The sequence below is a fragment of the Polistes dominula genome, unplaced genomic scaffold (assembly GCF_049000335.1).
Source record: "Polistes dominula isolate Pdom_NZ unplaced genomic scaffold, Pdom_raw_medaka contig_290, whole genome shotgun sequence".
NCBI lineage: Eukaryota > Metazoa > Arthropoda > Insecta > Hymenoptera > Vespidae > Polistes > Polistes dominula.
The window spans coordinates 353,021-376,150 of record NW_028301031.1 but is presented as its reverse complement, the minus strand read 5'-3'; the positions used below and the strand labels follow the sequence as shown (position 1 = coordinate 376,150).

Sequence of the window (23,130 nt, the reverse complement as noted above, 5' to 3'; positions counted from 1 at the left end):
GATTACGAAATGATTCAGTGTTATATAAGGTGATGCTTTTTCCTTAACGTGAAGGTTATATGGACGCATTTATCCGTATTTATTGTTATTTTCCATTTTTTTAACCACTCTTCAAGCAGCTGAATATGGTTTTGTAATATTTGAGATGCTATAGCGGGATCTTCATGTGTTGTTAGTATAGCTGTATCGTCTGCAAATGTAAATAATGTAGTGTTTATTGTGGTGGGGATATCTGCTGTGTAAAGCGTGTATAGGGTAGGCCCTAGTACACTGCCCTGAGGGACGCCTGCTTCCATTATGTAGATATCAGAGGTACTGTCTTGAATTTTTACTATAAAAGTTCTGTTTTCTAGATATGACTTGATTAAATGATAGTAGCTGATTGGAAAATTGAGTTTAATCTTATATAATAAGCCTTCATGCCACACCTTGTCGAAAGCTTTCTCTACATCTAGGAATAATGCCGCACAGTATTGTTTAAGTTCGAGGGCTTCTGTAATTTTATTTGTAAGTCTGTGAACTTGTTCAATTGTAGCATGTTTTTTTTGAAAACCAAATTGGTGTGGAGGTATAATATTTTTTTCCAAGATGATAGTCTGGAGTCTATTTAAAATTATTTTCTCTAATATTTTGGACAATAATGGAAGTAATGAAATTGGTCTGTAGGACGTAACCAAGTGTGGGTCTTTATTGGGCTTTTGTAGCATAATTATTTGTGCTAATTTCCAGCTAATCGGGAAATATTTGTTTCTAAGTATCGCGTTAAAAATAATTGTTATTATCCTAATGGCTTTCGGAGGGAGTTCTTTTATAACTCGCCTGTTAATAAGGTCAAATCCTGGCGTTTTCTTTATCTTAATGCCTCTAATGATGTTATTAACTTCTTTTGCTGAAGTGGGTCTGATGTTTTGAAATCCTTCCGTGCTTGCTTCAAGAGGGAGAGTTGTAATATTATCTAATGAACTACGATCTGAGTTATTGACCTGGAATGTTTTGTGTAGCTGTTCGGCAAAAGTTGTTGCTTTTTCCTGTGAACTTTTGGCCCATGAGTTATCCGCTTTCTTTATAGGTGGTAAGGTTAAAATTGGTCTTTTTAGTCTTTTAGTGGCTTTCCACAAGGAATAGTTTGTGTCGTCATTCGGCGATAGTCCTATGATGTAAGAATGGAATTCTTTGTTATTGTACTCATATATTAGTCTTTTGACTTCTTTAGTGATGGAGTTTAATTTCCTCTTATTACTAGGGGTTTTTTGTCTTTGCCATATATACTTTAGTGTGCGTTTCCGTTTAATTTTAGATAATATATATTCTGGATAGGAATTTTTGCAGCGATTGGTTTCTATTTGTTTAGTAGCAAACCAGCCAGCTTCTTGAATCAATATAGTGAGGTTGTCAGTTGCAGTTTCACTTTCAAGGGGATTTTTAAGCTTTACGTCGCAGTTAAGTTTTCGTTGATATACTGTTTGAAAAGACTCCAGTTTGTGGTTTTATTGCAAAGTGTAGGTGTACTTGTAAAATTTATAGGTTTGCCTGTGTAATTTATAATAATTGGAGTATGGTCAGGAACTAAGATCTAAGCTTGATTTAATTTTAAAGAGTGATTAATTTAGTCCTTTGATTACAGCAAAGTCTATTAAATCAGGTGTTTTGTCAATTGCAGTTGGCCAATACGTTGGCTCGCCTGTAGTGAAGACATTAAGGTGTAGTTTTAGTATGACCTGTTCAGGAATTTTTCTCTGGGCGAGATTTTTTTGAGCCCCATAAACAATGTTTAGCGTTATAATCCCCACCAACTAGAAATTTATTTCCTAGGGATTTAAAAAACTCGGTGTAGTCTTGATAATTTAACTTGTGGTTTGGAGGACAATAGACAGCAGACAGTTTGAAAGGACCGTTATTAGTTAGAATGGTTACCGTGGTCGCTTGCAATTTTACCTGGCACCAGTTACTATGAAAGTGATGCTTAATATTATCCTTGATAATTACTGCTGAACCGCCGTGGCCTTTGCCAGACGAATGCTTGGTATCGTAAACTGTATAGTAAGGAATCTTTATAAAGTACTTATCTGTTAAGTGTTTTTCTGAGATGAGAATGACGTCTATTTCGTTGATTTGTACAAATACTTTTAATTCCTGAGTTCTTCGGTGAAGTCCATTGGCGTTCCAGATTGCTATCCTTAACTCTTTAGCCATTTTTATTATTCATCATAGCTAACGTGTGTGTTAATAGTTGTATCAGTGTGGTAATTTGTTGTGATTGTTGCTGTAATTGCTTAGTTTGCTCAACAAGCATATTTGTTATAAGTTCCGTATTTTTAGCTGATTGTATGATTAGTTGTTTTATTTCTGATATTTCATTGTGTTGATCGTTATTTTGGTTTAAAGAGGGTGATTTAGCTTGCGGCGATAATGCTTCGGCATAACTTTTGTTAGGTAGTTATATATTGTTTGTTTGTGTTGTTATTGTTAAGGTTAGAACTGAGATTTTGCGAGGTAGTTTCTGTCGGATAGTTTTTTTGTCTAAGAGGAGGATATAATTTCTGTTGCAGTTGTTTTCTTACAATGCATCCTTTATAGCTAGCGGGATGGTTGCCTTAGCAGTTGGTACCTTGCATTTTCTATTTTACCTTGTATTGGGCATTTGCTGGTTAGATGTTTACCAGCACATTTAACACAAGCAGGAATCCTAAAGCAATAGTTTCGCGTATGACCATAGGCTTGACATCGCAAACACTGGGGAATGTCTCGTTTCTTTCTGGGTGGTTCAAAGGAAATAACCGTATTTAGTAGTCTTACTATTTTGTATATCTCTTTGTTATTAATATTGGGTTCTAGCTCGATAAAGAACAATGGTAACTGCTGATTAGTGTCGTATTTGACAATGTTATTGATCCTTCTTACCTTATGGTTATGCACCTTGAGTTCTTCAATTATTCTATCAGTTTTCACTGTAGGATGAATCCCTTTTAACACTACATTGTAGCCTTTATCCTTTTTTACTTGACACGTGTGGAAATTAGTATTTTTATTCTTTAGAGCTATTACAATTTTTCTATAAATTTCTGTTGTATCGGCTTGCAGTCTAATTTGATCGTTTTGGAGTTGTTTGAGCGTGTAATTATCGCCTACAGTTACTTTTAGGAATTGAATCAGTGGTTCTATCACCTGGGCTTCGATAAATATTGGAGGTGGTTTTGGTGGAGAGGTACTTTTTTTGCTAGCAGGTTCTAAAGGTTCTTCAGCCTCTACGGTTTACGGACTGAATGAGTTTGAGATCGGTATTTTTTTCGAGAGCCAACTACATTGCACCTCTGTGTCGTAGTCCATGCTGAATATGCTGTTTAATTGTACAGGTTCTTCGATTTTACGTTTCCTGTTGCTTGTTGTGGGAACATTTGCCACGGTCGTTTCGTGCTCCGTTTCCATTTCAAGATCGCTGTTTTTATTGTTTTTTGAATCGACGTTGTTTATTCGGAATTTAGTACCGGTCTTGGTAATTTTTAATTTTAGATCTTTTTTTTTTTGATATTTCCGCCATTTTAACTGATTGGACTAGCCATATGGCAGTCCAGTCAGTTAAAAGATATTGACGGTTAAACTTTTATACTCGCTTGTATATATATATATATATGTATATAAGTATACGTATAAGTATATCCGTAGGTATTATATGTATAGATGTATGTACACACAAGCTTCCCAAACACTTTCACTACTACTACGCAGTTGTTTACAAACACGACCGATCAGATCGAGTGTCTAAACACGACTGCACACATATACAACCAGGAGCGATAACTACGAAGTATAGCATAAAGAGGAGACCGAGAATATGAAAAACTGTATAGCCACATTCTGTCTCTCTCTCGCAGGCTCAATCCTATATGTTTGTCTCTCTTTCTCTCATTATTTAGTATAGCAGCCGTTACGTAGCTGCGTTTCCGTTTATTTACTTTTCAGATCACTCCATTCTAAAGAAGTTTTCACTTCCCAAAAATATATAGAAAAAATAAATTTAAATAAAATTTTCTAATATTATAAAATATAACAACGGAAATGATAAATAGATATTAAAATCTTTGTAATTCAAAACCCGATGAAACGAAAAAATTACGACCAGAATTGTTCCCTTCTTTTACAGCATCTTCAGGTATTAGTTGCAACACAAAAAGAAATACTTGTGTGTGTTAACCCATAATAGTGGTATCTCACATTCACAGAAAGTGTGAAAAGTGTAAAAGAAAAGTTCATCTACCTGAGTTTCAAAAAAATATATATTTACTTGGGTCAGGACAGCGTATTTTTCTGTCGACAAATATTCTATAATTCTTGTTTCTATCTATGGGTATCGCATTCAGCATTCCATTTTTATTGCTTGAATTAGGAAAAGTGTACCCTTTATTAGCTATTCCTCCCAGAGACCATACCGGTGATCTTTATTATATATGGTAATAATATTATAATAAATAAATCCTACAATTATTGTACGATCCGAAAGGATCGTACGGTGATTAGCGGTATTCGAAACTCGCGCGCATCCGCTTCCATCGATTAGGATTCTAGATCGATACTTACTGTGAGCATCGATCAACCACCAGTAACTATCGAAGCGCTTCTCTAGCTACCCCTGCCTCTCGCATCCCCACTTCTCATAGCCCTAGTACGTACGTCCTGCTGGGACAGTACAAAGGGGCATTCTTTCTGTTCTTCACCGGACGCCTACGACTACACATCTTGAGGGATTATAGAGGCTTTAAGAATTCACAAAGGACAACGAAGAGAATCTCCTAATCTTCAAGACTCGTAGAAAGTGAGCCCATTCCACATCACATCCCTTAAGGTTGTGATCGCGATATTGGCGGAGTGCGAGAGGTGAGATCTTTCCAATATATATATATATATTTCACATCGACGGTATTTTCCCTCGTGGTACCACCACGTGGTACCTTCTTATTGTATAATCAAGTATTCATCCAGGGTTTTTATGCCGCGAGGCTTTTCCCTGACGAGCCAATAAAAAAGGCATTGTTTCTTTGGTTGGCTCAATCACGTGTTTTATTTTACACCTTAACCTAACCCTTTATTCTCCACTTTATAGCATAAACCAATTGCTAGAGGACTCTTAGTTGAGGAATTTCGGCTATAACAATTATCTTACTCATGAAACTGTGCATTCGTCTTATTCTCTCAAAACTTAGATTTGTGAAAGTTTCACTTCTAACACTTGTGATCTGCACACATGATTATTATTATTATTATTATTATTATTATTATTATTATTATTGCTATTTAATTATTTCTCTCTAATTTCTCGGGCATATTAGCGTGTCGCACAGGCCTTTTGCCAGGTCTGACAGCTTTAATCTTCAGAGTTTAGGAAGGCTCTGGTTATGTTGCATGTTTTAATATAACCATCTTTTGTATTTCTTGGTGTATGTTTGGGTCTAGTTGTAGTTGTGTGAGATGTGATTTAAAATTATTCGGTGTAATTCCTGTTGCTGATATGATGAAAGGGATGATGTTTACCTTTTTTGTTTTCATATTCTGTTTATTTCTTGTGCAAGTGGTGTGTATTTTTCTATTTTTTCTCTGTATTTCTGTGTGATGTTGATGTCGTTTGGTACTGAGATGTCTATTAGGTATGTTGTTTTGTCTTCTTTGTTCGTAAATGTGATGTCTGGTCTGTTGTGTTTTACTGTTTTGTCTGTGTGTAATGTTGTGTTCCAGTATAGTTTGTACTTTTCGTTATCTATTATTGTTGTTGGTGTGTATTTGTAGTATAGTGTTGTAGTGTTCTCCAGTTTGTATTTGTTCACTATTGCTTTATGTATGATTTTTGCTGCGGAGTTGTGTCTTTCCGTATATTCGGTGTTTGCTAGTATTTTACAACCCCCTGTTATGTGTTCTATTGTTTCGGGTACTAATTTGCATTTCCGGCATTTGTCATCTTGTATGGTTATATCTTTTATTATGTACTTGAGGTAGTTTTTTGTTGAGATTACCTGATCTTGTATTGCAATTAGGAATCCTTCTGTTTCTGGGAAGAGGTATCCTTTTTTTAGCCATTCGTATGTGTCGTTTTTGTTTATATTTTCGTCTGTAGTAGTGTAGTAGTGTTTTCCGTGTAATTGTTTTGTGGCATATGCGTTTATTTTGCTTTGTATATAGTCTATGTCGTTATAGTTATCTATGTTTGTATTGCTTGTCGATAGATTTAGTGGTGTGTGGTTTTTGTCGGCTTTCGTTATTGCTTTTTTTATGTAGTTGTGTCTCTTTTGTGTGGAAGTATTTACGTAAGTTTTTTATTTGTCTATTTTGTAACGCTTTTATGTCCGTTATTCCTCTACCACCTTCTTCTCTACTTATTGTTAATCTTTCTACACATGATTTCGGGTGTAGTTTAGTGACTTTGTCATGTGTGTTCTTGTTATTCTATTGGTGTCATCTAAGTCTGTGTTTGACCAATTGATGATTCCGAAGGAATATGTAAGGACTGTTATTGCGTATGTGCTTATTGCTTTAACGAGGTTTTTTGAGTTTAGTTTGGTTTTAAGTATTTTTGTGAGTCTTTGTTTGTATTGTTTTTGTAAGTATTTTTTAATTTCTGTGTGATTTATCTTGGTATTTTGTTCGAAGCCGAGGTATTTGTATGTTTCGTGTTTTTCTAAGTTTTGTAGTGTTTCATTCTGTAATGTTCTTTGTGTATCGTCTGTGATCAATTGTCCTCTTTCGATATGTGTTGTTTTGCATTTGTCTATTCCGAATTGCATTTTTATGTCGGATGTGAAGTTTTCTGTGATTTTTAAAAGTGTGTTTAACTGTGTTCCTGTTGCTGCATATAGTTTTTTGTCGTCTACATACATTAAGTGGTTTATTGTGTACTGCGTTTGTCTGTTATTTCTGATTTGGAATCCATATTTACTATTGTTTAATATTGTGGATAATGGGTTTAGGCACATGTTGAACCATAGGGCACTTAGTGTATCTCCTTGGAAGATGCCCTTTTTAATTTTTATTTCTTCCGTTCTTATGGTATCCGTTTGTGTTTTTAATATGATTCTGGTTCTCCATGTTGACATGGTGTGTTTTAGGAATTGTTGTGTATGTTTGTTTATTTTGTATATTTTTAAAATTTCTAAAAGCTATGTATGTGGTACTGAGTCAAAGGCTTTTTTGTAGTATATATAGCATGCGTGTAGGTTTCGCTGCTGCTTTCTTGTTTGGTTCATTATTACATTGACTATGATAAGTTGTTCTTTACATCCTTGGCTAATTCTTCTGCATCCTTTTTGTTTTTCTGAGATTATATTGTTTTTTGTGAGGTGTGTATCGATTTGCCGGCATATTGTACTTGTTATTATTTTATATAGTGTTAGTAGGCACGTAATGGGTCTATAGTCTGCTGGGTTTTCAGTGTTTTGATTTTTGGGTTTAGTGACAGTGATCCCTTCGGTTAGGAACCTCAGGAGTTCTTAGGGGTCCTCTATTATCTTACTTATTTGCTACGTTAGGTATGGATGTGTGGTTGTAAATTTCTTGTACCAGTAGTTTTGTATGTGATCTGGTCCTATGTGTTTCCAATTATGTGTGCTGCGTATTGTTTTTTTTAGCTCGTCTTCCGTTATTTTGTATTCGGTTTGTTCTGGCATGTCTTCATTTTTCTGTTTCTCGTCTGTTATCCATGTTGCGTGTGTGTTGTGTTCTGTTTTGTTTGACCATATCTGTGTCCAGAAAGTGGTATTTCTTTTTTAGTTGGTTGTATGGGTCCTATTTCTTGTTCTGTGTTTAGTTTTCTGTAGAATGTTCTTTCACTGTTTAGGAATGTTCTGTTTTCGATTTTCCTTTGTCTCGATGATTCGTTATATCTTTTGAGTCTTGCTGCATATACGGCAAGTTTTTGTTTGTGCGTGTCCAGCAGCTGGTTGACTGTGTAATTGTTATTATTTGTGTCCATGAGTGTTTTGATGTATTTTGTTATGTTTTTTAGTGTTTCTTCTGGTATTTTTTGTTTATTCTGTTGTGTTGTTGTGATTGCTGCAGCATATATCAACATGTGTATGTCTTGTATTGTCGTACTTTCGTTTATGTCTTGTGCTAATGCGTTGTTTATGGTGTTTATTAAATGTGTTGTGTCTTTTTTGTATATTAGTTTTGGTATTGTATTTCTTTTAGTAGGGTCGCTGTTTTTCCAGATTATTAGGTTGGTTTCTAGTGCTCTTTGGATCTCTATTGTATCATTTTGATTTGTGTTTTCTTGTATCTGTCTTTCTCGTGTCTCTTGTGTGGTGTTGTGTTGTTGGGTGTTCCTGTTTGTTGTTGGTTGTGTTTCTTCGCTTATTTCGCGTTCTGGGTTTTGGTGTTGCTGGTCTTGTTCTGTGGGGTGTATGTTCGTTGTGTCTTGGGTTGTTGGTTTGCTTAGTTCGTGTGCTACTGCTTCTTTGATTATTTGTAATTCGCTTGGCAGGTATTCTGTTGTTTATAAGAATTGTTCTTTTTCGATCTATTATTCTTTGTTCGGTTATGTGTGGTTCTAGTTCTGGGTATCGTGTTGTGAAAAGTCTGCGCATTTCTGTTATATATCCTTAATCTATCGTTTCTATTTTTGTGGCGGTGTAGTAGCAACGCATGACGGTTTTGCTTATTTCATCTGACTATTTTATGCGTTGTCTCTGTTTGCTAGCTTTGGTGGTTGCAGGATGTGTCTGCAAAGCATCCATTGCTGGGTTTGTGGTGTTTTGTGTTGAGTGGTGTTGTTCTTGTGTTCTGTTTGGGTTTCTGCTTTCATTATCGGTTTCGGCTGTCTCATTTTCGGGTTGCCCGACAATGTCCCGCCTGTTCGGACTATTGTCACCGGTGGTCTGTATGCTGCTGTGCCCAGCATCCGCTCCAGGCATGCCCTGGCGTTCCCCAGGAAGCGGTTTTTTCCCGAGGCGTTTTTTACTTCTTGTCTCCATTTTTTGGGAGGTTTTTCTTTTAGTCGCCTTATACGACAGACAGTAAATACCTTGGGTCTATTCTACCCCCGGAACCCATACAGGGATTATTATTATTATTATTATTATTATTATTATTATTATTATTGTTATTATTATTATTGTTATTATTGTTATTATTGTTATTATTGTTATTATTGTTGTTATTAATATTTTTTTTTTTTTTTCTTTTTCCGAGGTCGTCCAGAATGCATTTACGCACGGTAGGAGGGCGCACGAACCCTTCCTCTGTGTGGGACTCACAGACCTTCTGTGACGAAGGCTGAATACTTACTAAACTGGCAAGACCTTACTCCGGGAGACTCCCGGCTCGGGAGCCGCCTTCGCATAAAAACTTCGAGCCGGGGCCACTGAGGCTTAGCTCGCGGTTAGAGCTTCCTTCTGTCTTTATTTTTCATTATGTCTGTTTTCTTTACGCTCTTGGTAGGGTGTTTCGTGGTTCCCATTATCCTTCTAAGCAACCGTCCTCCTTTTTTTTTCGAAGGACGGTGTGTACATAGTTTGCTACAGCTGTCCAGTTTTCCTGCTTTTGTAGCATTTTATCTACGACATTGTCGGCGTTGATTGTTCCGAGCCTTGCTTCCAGCTCTTGTCTCTTCTCCAGCCACTGGGTGCAGCCGAAGAGCGAGTGTTCCGCGTCGTCCTTTTCAAAACCGCAGTAGTTGCAGTTTGGCGTTCTTGTTTTTCCCATCTTATAAAGGTATGCCCGATAGTAGCCGTGGTTGGACAGGAATTGGGTGAGGTAAAAGTCAACCTCTCCGTGTTGTCGCTCCGTCCATTCCTTGACGCTTTTGATAAGTCGTGCTGTCCATCTTCCTTTGCGGCTCTCCATCCACCTTTGTTGCCAGAGTTCCCACGTACTGTCGCGGGCCTCTCTTGCGGCTTCTGTGCGACCTTGTCGCTGTTGCGATACGTGTCGAATCCGTCTCTCCCTTGCTAAAAGGTCAATGGGTATTGCGCCTGCTATTACCATTATCGCATCTTCCGATACCGTACGGTAGGCGCAGGTGACCCTTAGGGCTCCTACTCTTTGGACCTGGGCGATCCGCGACCTCTTTCTTTCGACCTTGAGCTCCTCACCCCATATCTCTGCCCCATACAGCATAATGGACTGGGCGGTTGACATTAACAGCCTGAGTCATATGACTCGGCCACCGGGCCTCTGGAATGCCCGGGCGGCCGGCCCCGTTATCAGCATGAGTAGACTAAACATCCTCCTGGTGCTCGATTACGATGGAAGGGCAAGGGAAGGTGCTATCCATCGCTGCCTTCGCGTCAGCGACGATCATTCTCTGTCGGGCTTCTTAATTGTAAAGACGTAAATAAATCGGAAGTATTTTAATCAACGCTTTTAGTTCGATTATTTACTTGCCTATCCGAACCAAACAAATCCGTTATCGTTATTTTCTCGCGTATTCGTAATTCTCTATTTCGGACGCTTGTAACATAACTGGCGCAGCCGGTAGGATACTGTGAGGCTGACAAATCTGGATTCTCCGCCAGATCCTTGACGGAAATCATCAAAGAGGAGGCAGCTGGTGTTTTAACCCCATCGTCACAGTCCACTACGTCAAGCTTTGGAGTCCACTTGCAAGCAGAGTCTCACTTGGAATCGTCAAAGAAATTAGTAAGTCTTTGAAATTCCTTTCATTCCATTTCATTATAACCCTATTCCCAAATACGATTGTTGGAAAATATACAAAATGGCTCAGAATATACAAAGTGGTTTAGAACAATTTAAATTAAGATTAGCAATATGGCGCGACGCGATTCCCATTTATGAAGGGGGAACTAGATTTTTGTCGCACTTTCTACAAACGTGTGACAAGTTTGTCGAGAATTTGGCAACCAATGATGATGCCATAAATGTATCATTATTTGCACTCATAAAATCGAAAATACAAGGAGAAGCATTAGATTTGGTAGTTGCGAATAACCCGCCGAATTGGGCCGCATGTAAAACACTCCTAATAAATAGATATAGTGATCCTAGCTCCGAGGAGTTATTATTTAATAAGCTCAGTACGTGTTACCAATTGACGAACCAAAACTATGAAAACTATGCAGACGAGGTCAAGTTGCGGTTAAACAAACTAAAAGCGCATGTACAATTGAATGTTCAGGACGCGCCATCAATCGTTTTAAAATGTTCATTTTACGAAAATGTCGCAAAAAATGTATTTATTAATGGTATTAAGGAACCTTATCATACATATCTTACACACTTCGAACTGGAGGATATCGAAGCCTGCCTAATGAAATGTAGGAAACTTGATAATCATGAGCAACAGGCGGCATTCCTCAGTTTTGCAAGGCAACGAGAAAATAAATCAAAATCTAACATTTTTAGTTCGAGTAATTCAAGAAACACAGATCCATTTGTAAGAGGAAATTTAAGAAATTTTAATCAATTCAGCACACCTGGAACATCAGGAAATGGAAACTCATTCCAACGATTTCAATCGCGGCCAATAATTGCACATACACAGCCTAGATTCGCAATGGCAAATTTTGGGGGTAATTCCGGAAGAAACTTTGGAAATAATTTTGGAAGCGGTGTCAATAACCAGCCTAGACAACAAAGTTATCGACCTACACCCATGTCGGTGGATACCGGAAATACTAGTAGACCAAATGGAAATCTAGTTGATAAATCGAATAATTTATCTGCGACGCCAAGTAACTTTGTACCAAGAGCGAATAATTTCTTTAGAAGCACAGGACCCCCGAATTTCATTTCAGAGGAACTGCATAATCAGGAGGAGCGCGAAGAGACACCAGAATGTCAGGAGGAATTGCATTTTATCGATGATAACGTCGACAATTACGGAAGGGAAGAAATGTGTGATGCTGAAAATTTTCAAAGAGACCCCAATCTCACCGAAAAGATATAGTCAATTTAAATAATATTGGAAGCTCACCTGAATTGCCACACCTCATAACTAACAACCCACCGTTGAAAATTCTCATAGACACTGGAGCATCATCATCTGTCATAAATCCAGAAATAGCGTATAAATTATTTTCAAAAAATATTTTCCCATATAAATTTGAAATAAGGTCAGTGCATAAGGTAACACAGGGTACGCATGCTCTCACGTTTCCGATTTTACAGGAATTTGGAGACGACACGCCTATCACATTTCTAATAGCGAGATGGCACTCAACATATGATTGTTTAATCGGAAATAAAGACTTACAATACTTGAAAGCTAGTATAAATTATAAAACCAAGACATTCAGCACAGGAAGTTTTGAAATAGATTATTTGAATAATATACCGGAGCAATGTAAGCCCGTCGTTATGAATCACCATCAGGATACGAAGACGATGATAAGGACGGATCATATGAACAGCGAGGAGAAAGAAAGAATCGTAACACTATGCTGTAAATATCGGGATTGCTTTTACAGCGATAACGAAAGGCTATCAGCAACCACTGCAGTAACACACAACATTAGAACGAAGGATGACCATCCAATCTACGTCAAAGGTTTTAGATATCCGTATCACCTGAAAGAAATTATACAGGAACAAATAAGAAAATTGCTAAACGACAAAATTATTCGGCCAAGTAACTCACCTTATTCGTCACCGGTTTGGGTCGTCCCGAAAAAATCAGATGCTAGCGGAAAAAGGAAATGGCGTATGGTCATCGACTATAGAAAATTAAATGACAAAACTATCGAAGATAAATATCCGTTACCAAGGATGGAAGAAATCTTAGAAAACTTGGGTAAATGTACTTACTTTAGCACGTTGGATCTAGCGCAGGGATTTCACCAAATACCTGTAGACGAGAGCTCAATAGAGAAAACGGCTTTTTCAGTCGAAAACGGACACTACGAATATGTCCGAATGCCTTTCGGTCTGAAGAACGCTCCTGCCACATTCCAACGAATGATGGACAGAATATTGGGAAAATATTTACACCGATTTTGTTTCGTATATATGGATGACATAGTAATATTCTCCAAATCACTGCAGGAACACCTACAACATTTGAAGCTCATATTGGAAGAATTAAGGAAGTACGAATTAAAGATTCAGATAGATAAAAGTGAATTTTTAAGAAAGGAGGTTCCATTCTTAGGACACATAATAACACCCGAGGGGATAAGGACCAATCCTGACAAGATCGATGCTATAGTCAGGTATCCCATTCCGAAAACGCAAAAAGAGGTGAGATCGTTTCTGGGACTCACCGGATATTATCGAAAATTTATAAAGGACTATGCTACAATATCCAGGCCACTTACAAAGGTACTTACTAAAGGTGAACAAATAGATTGTCAAAATTCAGATTACATGGGGGCGTTTAACAAGTTAAAAGAGTTAATTACGAATGCGCCCGTACTAGCATACCCTGATTTCTCCAAGCCTTTCATTATTACTACAGACGCGTCGAATGTTGGAATCGGGGCCGAATTATCCCAGGAGAAACACCTTATATCATGCTATTCGAGAACCTTAAATTCTGCGGAACAAAATTATTCCACTATAGAAAAGGAACTATTGGCCATCGTGGAAGCATGTAGGCATTTTCGGCCATACATTTATGGGAGAAGATTTACTATTGAGACAGATCATAAGCCGCTTACCTGGCTTTGGTCCTTAAAGACACCCAACACTCGCCTAATTCGATGGAGAATTAAACTAGAAGAATATGATTTCGACATTAAATATAGGAAGGGTCGTGAAAATAGTGTGGCAGATGCCTTAAGCAGGATAGAACTTAATGCTCAGGAGAAGGATGACGATATGGCAACCGTTCGTGCATCGGATGAAAACCTAGACTTCTCTTTGCCCATAACGGAAAAAAACATTCACATGTTTAATTACGGTGTAATAATCAAATCAGGAAGAGACTATGAGGTGAAAACGATCAAAGATAAACTCAAAATACTATACACGGTCAAAATTAATAAAGATGATGCGGAGACACAATTACTAAAATTTTTAAGAGAAAACATCAACCCTGATAAACAATATGGAATTTACTTTGCAGACGAGAATTTGGAAACCCTTATGTATAAAATACTCAAGGAACATTTCAAAGAAAGATTGAAATTGATTAAAACTAACATCTACACACCTGTAATAGATCGAAAAAACTTTGTGAAAAAATTAGAGGAGTATCATAACCAAAACCATAACGGCATACAGGAAACTATAACTCACTTTAAAAGAAAATTTTACACTTTAAACATGGACCGTATCATTCAAAATTTTATAAACCAATGCGAACTATGCCTAGAGAATAAATATGAAAGAAGACCTTATACAACGGAGTCTTATGGCCCTATAATTGCTAATAAACCGCTGCAACACATACACATGGATATTTTTCATATTGGTAAAGAAAAATTCTTAACGATCATAGACATATTTTCCAAATACGCTCAAGCCTATCACCTAATGGACGGAAACGCCACAACCATTTTAAATAAATTAAGACATTTTGCCTCACATCATAATTTTCCAGACAAAATCACTACAGATAACGGCAGTGAATTTAATTCGGCTGTATTCAGGGAGTTTTGCCGCATACACAAGATAGATTATCACCAAACCACCATCAATCGCCATACGTCAAATGGACCGATAGAACGTTTACATTCCACTCTAAGAGAGAAATTAAGTATCCTTATGGAACAAAATCCTGGAGAAACGATCAAAAACCATATGACTACAGCAATTTTAATTTATAATCAAAGTATTCATTCAACCACAAACTTTGCACCTTTTACCCTTTTATATGGACCGTACGAAGATTTACATAAACACGTAATCGAACCGGAGGCCGACACGATCGAGAAATATAATGAGATAAGGAAAAATGAAATTTTACCTTTCTATAACACTTTATATAATAAGCAAATAAATAAGCAAAAATTACCTAACGACTCCGATAAAACATTAGAAAATAAAGAAATCTATATTAAAACACATAAACAACAGCGTGACAAAACGGCAGCACGATATCAGAAGGTACTTGTAAACGAACAGAAGGGTCCCGCGTTAGAGTGTTATATACATGGTCAACCCCGACGCTATAATTTACGAAGCGCCAAGAAATTAAGAAAGATCTCTTCTTCACAGGACGATGAGGATTGCACTGATCCTGTTACTCACGGCAATGCTCGCTAGGGGTGACAATGAGGGGGACATTGGTTCGGCCCATTATGATTATCGGCAAGGAGTTGGAAGAATCATAGCAGAGTATCACCACATACACTTCAACATAAACATTCATAATCTAAGAAGCATATATACTCAAATTCTCACTAATTACCATATGTTATCTCTAAAACAAGAACTTAAAGAATCAGGATTATTAAAACAAGTTGCAATCATTTGTGAAGAAATACGTCAAAATTTACAACAGATAGCACCTTTCAGTGAAAGGAGTAGGAAAGGCTTGGTGGATGGATTGGGCACTGCGATTAAATATTTTTTTGGGAACCCGGATGCGGAAGATTTGAGAAAAATCAATAGTAATTTAGAACTACTTAACTATCAACAGCAAGAGGATATAGTCATGATAAATAAATCAATAAGTGTAATATATAAGGTCGGCAAGGATATAAACGCTAACATAGGAATTATCAACGGAAGTTTGTTAAATATGGCAAAAACTTTGAATGACCAAAACATCAAATTTAATCTCTTCGAAGGAATAACCACGCTTATTATACAGGGACAAAATTTTCTCGATTTGTTAGGCAAAATAAAAAGATCTTTCATCTTTTCGGAACAATTATTCGATTTGGAAATACTTACATACGAACAAATGTCAAATATTCGTGCACACCTTTTAGGTATTTATTCTTATAAGGAGCTTATGTTACATTATCATAGCTTGTTAGATTTTCGCTTTACTAGGGGAACAATCGTATTTACCCAAGACTCTATCATATATGCCCTTAAAATTCCTATCCTAAATCCCATTGAATTCGCCTTAATTCAAAGACTTGCTATTATCAATAATAATAATCAAACGGAAATTATTACCACACCTTGGACTTTAATTGGACCTACAATCAAGCTATATGCAAAGGAATGTCGGCTCGTTGATAAAGGAGTACACTTATGTCAACAAATAACGGCTGTCGGAACGGGGCCGATCATTGTGGGTGTGGGCTCTTCACTGGTGCTCGTTTACAAATTAACCGAGAATTCAACGTTAATATCAAGCAACTACTATATAAAGATTAAGTATGGTAACAACGAGACCATGATCAGGGGGACACATTTGGTACAGGGGGGTAACCTACAAATCCAAGGGTACGAACTCGACAAAGATTTCGGAGAAGCAAAGCAAATTAATCTTTTACAACCTCTCATAATCAGGAATCATCAACTGAATTTCGAACCGCTGAAAAGTTTGGTAATACCCACAATAACTACCCAAAAATTCATAACTCCTAATAAATCATTCGGATTGGAATTTCATACATCGGTAACCTCGATTGTACTGGTGTTGTTGCTGATATCGGTCATGCTTGTTTACTTGTTGTATAAATGTAAGAACAAGGGGGGGCAGCATGGGGGGGAGGCAACATACCACGGACGTCAAGGACGAGGACGTCCTCGAACTTCGGCAGGGAGGAGTCATATGACTCGGCCACCGGGCCTCTGGAATGCCCGGGCGGCCGGCCCCGTTATCAGCATGAGTAGACTAAACATCCTCCTGGTGCTCGATTACGATGGAAGGGCAAGGGAAGGTGCTATCCATCGCTGCCTTCGCGTCAGCGACGATCATTCTCTGTCGGGCTTCTTAATTGTAAAGACGTAAATAAATCGGAAGTATTTTAATCAACGCTTTTAGTTCGATTATTTACTTGCCTATCCGACCAAACAAATCCGTTATCGTTATTTTCTCGCGTATTCGTAATTCTCTATTTCGGACGCTTGTAACATAACTCCTGCGTTTCCCAGGTTTTGGACCTCTAACATTAGGCATGATCCTACTTAATGCCTTGACTCTTGTTGCAGCCCTGTCTGCTGCTTGCCTGAGGTGATCCCAGTACGTTAGTTTCCTATCTAACGTCACCCCAAGGTATTTGACTGCTTCCTTAGTCCAAATCTCCTCTTCTTGCACGTTTAGAGGGATGATGGTGTCAATTTCTTTCCTTGTCAGTAGGATCATCTCCGTTTTCTTAGTCGCGAGTTCGAGTCCATGTCTTTCCATCCATGGCCCCACCCTGCGCATCACCTGGTTCAGTCGCATTTGGATGAGCTCGGTAGTGCGTTCGATTATGACTACGGCTACATCGTCGGCGTACCCGACCAGGAACGTCCCTTCTGGCATTTCCTCGCGGAGCAGACCGTCGTATGCCACATTCCACAGATCGGGTCCCAAGATTGATCCCTGGAAGGCTCCTGCTGTTATTTTTTTACGTCTTTCCCCGTCCGACGTTGCGTACGTCAGATACCGGTCATGCAGATAATCTCTTAGTACGCGTAAGAGATAGTCCGGTATCTTGAAAGCGTGCTCGAGTTCCCGCAATATGTCCTTCCATCTGGCTGAGTTGAAGGCATTCTTTACATCCAAGGTCACCAGCAGAACGAGTGGCCTAGCTCCGTGGCATACGTTTCTGGTGCCGAGAACTGCCTCCACCACTTTCTCCACTGCTCCTATCGTCGATCTCCCCTTCCGAAATCCGTACTGTCTATCGGAGAGGTCTCCCGCATCCTGTAGTGCTTTTAAAAGGCGGTTCTTCAGCAGCTTTTCATAGAGCTTCCCTGCTGTGTCCAGCATACATAGCGGTCTGTATGATGATGGGGAGTTTGGCTCTCCTTTACCCTTGTCAATCAGAGCTAGTCGTGCGATTTTCCATGGTGCTGGGAACACTCCCATTCGCAGGCATGCGTTATACACATTTAGAAGTAGTAGCGGGTGTCTTATCGCGACAATCTTAATGACTTCTGCTGGTATGCCGTCTGGTCCGGGAGCTTTTCCGTTCTTCATTGACTTTGCTGCTGCCTCCAATTCCCGTCCCGTGAAGAGAGGGACTGGCCCTGTGAGCATCCTGTCTGCTTGCTCCATGATTTCTGGGTGCGTCGGGAATAGCGTGTCTACAATGTGCTTCATATTTTCAACGTCCCTGTTCGTAGTGGGTGCGAGCTTCCCGAGCTTGCCCATCACGATTTGGAATGCCCGGCCCCAGGGGTCGTTGTTTACCTCCTAGCATAGGTTGTTCCAGCACTGCTTCTTGCTTGTTTTGATCGCGTTGCGCATCTTCTTTCGCGCGAGCTGATACTCTGCGTATTTCTGACTGGCCTCCTGCCTGTTCCTGGATCTTTGGTACAGACGTCTGTGTCTGAGGCATTGTCTTCTCAGTTCGGCTATTTCCTCGTTCCACCAGTAAGCCGACCGTTTGCCTTTCCATCTTTTCTTCCTCGGCATGGCAACCTCACAGGCATTTTTTAGCAGCTGCATGGATTCTTCAGCTAGTCTGCGCGCTCCTTCTCTTGTTTCTCGTGCAGGAGTTACGTTGCTATTGATAGCAGCGAGGCCGCTTTCCACTTCCCGCGTCAGTCGTTCAGTATTCAACTTCTTGATATTCCATCCTGTGTTTCGTGCTATTTCCTTTGTGGCAGTTCCTTCTATGATGTCGAAGACGATGTATTGGTGGTTGCTACCATTTTCGTCCTCGATCACCTGCCAGCCGACTATTCTTGGCCCGAGGTTCTCTGATGCCAGGGTAATGTCTGGTATCGAGTTGCCGAAACCCGGCCTCCGGAATGTCGTTGTGTTCCCTTCGTTCATTACGAGTAGGCCGAGCCTCGCTGCCATGTCCAGGACAGCCCGTCCTTTGGAGTTTGTAGCGGGCATTCCCCATTCCACTGCTCTTGCATTGAAGTCTCCGGCTATTATAAGGTTGCCTTCCATTTTGTCTCGGATGGTGTCCTCAAGGTGCCCTATTCTCGCTCTGTATTCCTCGATGCCAGTGTTTGGGGAGAAGTAGCAGCTAACGTATGTTATGTCTCCACTATTCAGCCAAACAAAGTGATTCTCTGATCCGCCTGAGTCCTGGCGGATCACTCCCGTTTTAGCCACGCAGATTGCTGCCATTTTGGCGGCATCGCTGAGCCATGTAGGAGGCTTGTGGTTCACGTACTGCTCACTCATGAGCGCTATGTCCACCCCTCTCTCGCACAGCATTTGCGGTAGGAGGGCGTCAGCGTCTTTGGCCCCGTTCATGTTTCCTTGGAGGACTCTGGGCATTATCTCTGGCTTTTTTTCTACTGTCCAAGACCTGTCTGAAGGCCCTGCATGCTCCTGATCCGGGGACATGTTTTACGTCCCCTCCTGTTTGTAGTCCGCTGCAGAGCACACATCTTGGATCCGTGCCGCAGTCTTTGGCCCTATGGTCCTCCCTGCCGCATCTGTAGCAGAGGTGTGTTCGATCCGGGCCTTTACAGTCGTGTCTGGTGTGCCCGTAGCCCAGGCATTTATAGCACCTTTGTATGACAATTCTTCTTCTAATCCGGCATCTGATCCAGCCGACCACTACTACTCCCTTCTTTAAGAGGGACAGGGCTCCAGTCTCATTCATTTCAGCCAGAGCCATTTTCTCCTGTCGTCGGTTCGGAGGCAGCATCGTTACCTTTAGCTCGCCGAGCTCGTCCGGGTTTTCAGTCGCCTTTTGTATGGCGTGTCGGACTTCCTCTTCCTGGGCGATGGCTTCGAGGTCGAGAATCTCCAGGGTCATCCTTGGCTTCCTCGATTGGACTTTTCCTGCCGCTCCTATCGCCGTTGAGATGGCCTGCGTTAGAGGTTCCTTGTTCTTAGTGTTCTTGGACAGCTCAACTAGGATGCAACCAGATTTTGTGCTGCGGATCCTCGTAACATCTGCTCCGCATTCTTTGGGGTTAACACTGTTGCGGAATGCTCCCAGCACTTCCGCGTATGTTTTCCCTTCCGCTGGCTTGATGAGGATGGCTTCGCTTCTTTGCTTTGCCTTCCTTGGCTTCTTTTCCTTCTTCGCAGATTTTTCTTTCCTCTTCTTTTTTCTTTTTGACGACCTCCGTCCATTTGGTGGTTTCGGTCGTCGTCGCCTCTTGCCTCGGTCTTTTGAGGCTATCTTCAGGGAGCTGCGGGGGGCTTGTGGCTCCTCTTTTGTTTGTGCCCACTTCAGGCACAGAGTTAGCCCGTAGCCGCTGAGAGACTCGCGCGGGGATCCTCGCTCCTTCATTGGCCTTTGCTCGAGTTTTGTACAGAAATTCGAGGCTGTCAATGATCTCCTCCAATTTCGGGAGTCCTTGCTTGATAGCGTTGTTAACATTTGGCTGTCTCGTCACAGCCGCCTTCATATTAGCAAGGAGGGATCTCGCTTGCGCGAGTTTCTCTCTCTCACAATTCTGTGGTGTCTCCTTCGCAGGCTGGGCATCTTCTCCTTTGTCGCTTTGCTCAGCGATCTTTCTTCCGTCTTCTTCCATTTTTTTATTTCGGTTTTGATTTTGTTTTTGTTTCTCCATAAATATTCTTTATTACTCCAGAGTGTCAGGCCGTCTCCGAACGCGGTGTCTCAGGAAGTTGGGGGGTGATCACCCTCGCAACTACCCCATTGTTGCGAAAGCTTTTGGCTATAAGGGCGGGAATTAGTCATCCGTCCTTGCCGTTCACCTGCTTCCTTCATCAACATCCTGACACTCCCGTGGGTGCGACGCGTTGACGCCGGGAGTTTCCACGGGAACTGCGCTGTACGCATCATCCAGCACATCCCTTTCGGGTAGCGTCAACGTACTCGCTGGTCCTCGTGACCCTGCCATAACCTGGCTGCAAGCCCTTACAGGGTGACATCCGGGCCAGATGAACCCTGGTTTTTTTTTTTTTTTTTTTTTTTTTTTTTTTTTGGGAAGGTTGTACTCCTTCTTCTCACGTATTTGAAATTTTTTCCTTTGTCTACCTCCAAACAAGCTCTGTGATAGTTTTCCTAACGTTTGATCTCGGCTGAATCGTTAGGTTTAAGTTCAGTGTTTGCTTGTTATTTACAGTTTCTTTTAAATAATCATTATACTGTTATTTAACTGTAAGCTTTGTTCTTCATCTGTTTACATTATGAAAATTATCTGAGAACATTATGATATGTTCTCTGTGGAGGTTACCGATGTTTACCTTTTTTGGTGTTATTCCCATGTCATTGTTTGAGTTACTTATAATCTCTTTGTGTAAGTTTAACGGTTGGTCGTTAACTGTTATTTCAAAAATTCTATCTATCAGGTGTAGTTAATGAAATTATGCATATGATATATAATATCCAATTTTCCATCTGCTTTTGGTTTCGAGTATTTAATAGAATATTTTTCGAAAGTATTGTATTGTAATGAGTTGTTCATCCGGCTAGAATCTTTGCTACGTTATCCTTTCAAACAAAGACAAAGCGTCACTCACCCTGCAATTCTTTCCTCCTCCTAAGCATTGATTTTGTGTGGGGGTGCTGCGGGGGTGATGTTCACTTTCCCACCTTTTCACATTTCACATCTTTTTACGCGCCTGTGCTCGTTTCTTTCGCAGCAGGTTACGTGAGAATTCACGCATACCTTTTGCGAAGGATACGAAGTTATCGGCTCGACGGCAAAGAAGCGTGCTTTCGCTTCGACGGCTGCGCGCGTACCCCCGTTGTTATTATTATTATTATTATTATTATTATTATTATTATTATTATTATTATTATTATTATTATTATTATTATTATTATTATTATTATTATTATTATTGTTATTATTATTATTATTATTATTATTGGAATTATTGTTATTATTGTTATTATTATAATTATTGTTATTATTGTTATTATTGTTCTTATTGTTATTATTGTTATTATTGTTATTATTTTTATTATTGTTATTATTTTTATTATTGTTATTACTATTATTATTATAATTATTATTATTATTATTATTATTATTATTATTATTATTATTATTATTATTATTATTATTATTATTATTATTATTATTATTATTATTATTATTATTATTATTTATTATTATTATTATTATTATTATTATTATTATTATTATTATTATTATTATTATTATTATTTTTTTTATTATCGTGGTAAAAAGTAAAGGCAAATCTTTTATAGACCATAGGCGTCGGCCCTGCTCCCACAGTCGAGGATCGCCCCTCGACGTCAGAAGCAGAGTCGACCCCCGTGTGCTGAACTCTCGTCTCGTCCTTTCGTCCTAAACGCATATCAGCAAAACCCCCCTCCCCTGATCTTTCCTTGTTCAGGCGAGGGGAAAATCCACTTATGTCCGCGTAGTCGTCTGCGTCTCTTCCCAACCAGGGATTACTTTAGTATTACTTCTGGTTGGGGGTCTTGTCCGTGTGTCGTTTTGTTATTCGTCTGTTGTGATCTGTGTGTCGTTCAGTCTGTTGTCTTGCGTCAGGTCCGTCATGTCATGCAGCCGTCCGCATTTTTCCGTCTTAGAATAGTCTCTGTATATGTGGCGACTAATTGCCACCAGTCCTTTCCGTGGAGCATCACCTCCACGATGTTGTCAGGGGTGATGTCTCCCACGGTCGCTTCGAGTCTCCGTCTTAGGTCAGTCCAGCGGTCGCATGCGAAGAAGGTATGTTTCGCGTCGTCTCGTTCGTGTCCACAGTATGTGCAGTTTGGTGTCTGTACTCTGTTCATTCTGTGGAGGTATTGTCGAAAGTACCCGTGTCCTGTCAGGAGTTGTGTTACGTAAAAGTTTACGTCCCCGAAGTCTCGTTTTGTCCACTGTCTTAGGTCCTTTATGAGTCGTCTTGTCCAGTTGCCTGTTCTTTCTTCCGTCCAGCGCTGTTGCCACGCGCGCATAGTGTTGTCCCTTTCTGTCGATGTTGCGTCCTGTAGTCTCGTGTCTGCGCTTCTTCCGTAGATCCTCTTGCGCTCAAAAGCAAGAAGATCTATGGGAATCACGCCTGCCACGACCAGAACAGCCTGCGCAGAGATTGTCCGGTAGGAGCAGGCGATCCTCAGCGCGCTCTGTCTCTGTATCGTCATCATTGCGTGGCAGTACTTCTTTGTCTTCAGGGAATCTGCCCAGACTCTGCCCCGTACAGAAGGATCGAATGGGCTGTCGACATCAGTAGTCTCCGTTTCCTTGTTCTCGGTCCGTTCGTGTTTGCCATCA

General features: G+C 39.9%; 2 protein-coding genes across 2 annotated transcripts; both read right to left on the bottom strand.

The window, feature by feature from the left end:
- Positions 1-5,537: 5,537 nt before the first annotated feature.
- Positions 5,538-7,079, bottom strand: LOC149031927 (uncharacterized). The gene is made up of 2 exons (XM_089174320.1): positions 6,382-7,079; positions 5,538-6,156 (listed from the first exon to the last, which is right to left on the bottom strand). The coding sequence occupies exons 1-2, from the start codon at positions 7,077-7,079 to the stop codon at positions 5,538-5,540; spliced, it is 1,317 nt and encodes a 438-aa protein (XP_089030446.1).
- Positions 7,080-18,184: 11,105 nt separating this feature from the next.
- LOC149031926 (uncharacterized) lies at positions 18,185-19,297 on the bottom strand. Its single transcript, XM_089174319.1, has one exon. It carries the CDS (start codon positions 19,295-19,297, stop codon positions 18,185-18,187), a length of 1,113 nt encoding a protein of 370 aa, XP_089030445.1.
- Between the last annotated feature and the right edge of the window lie 3,833 nt (positions 19,298-23,130).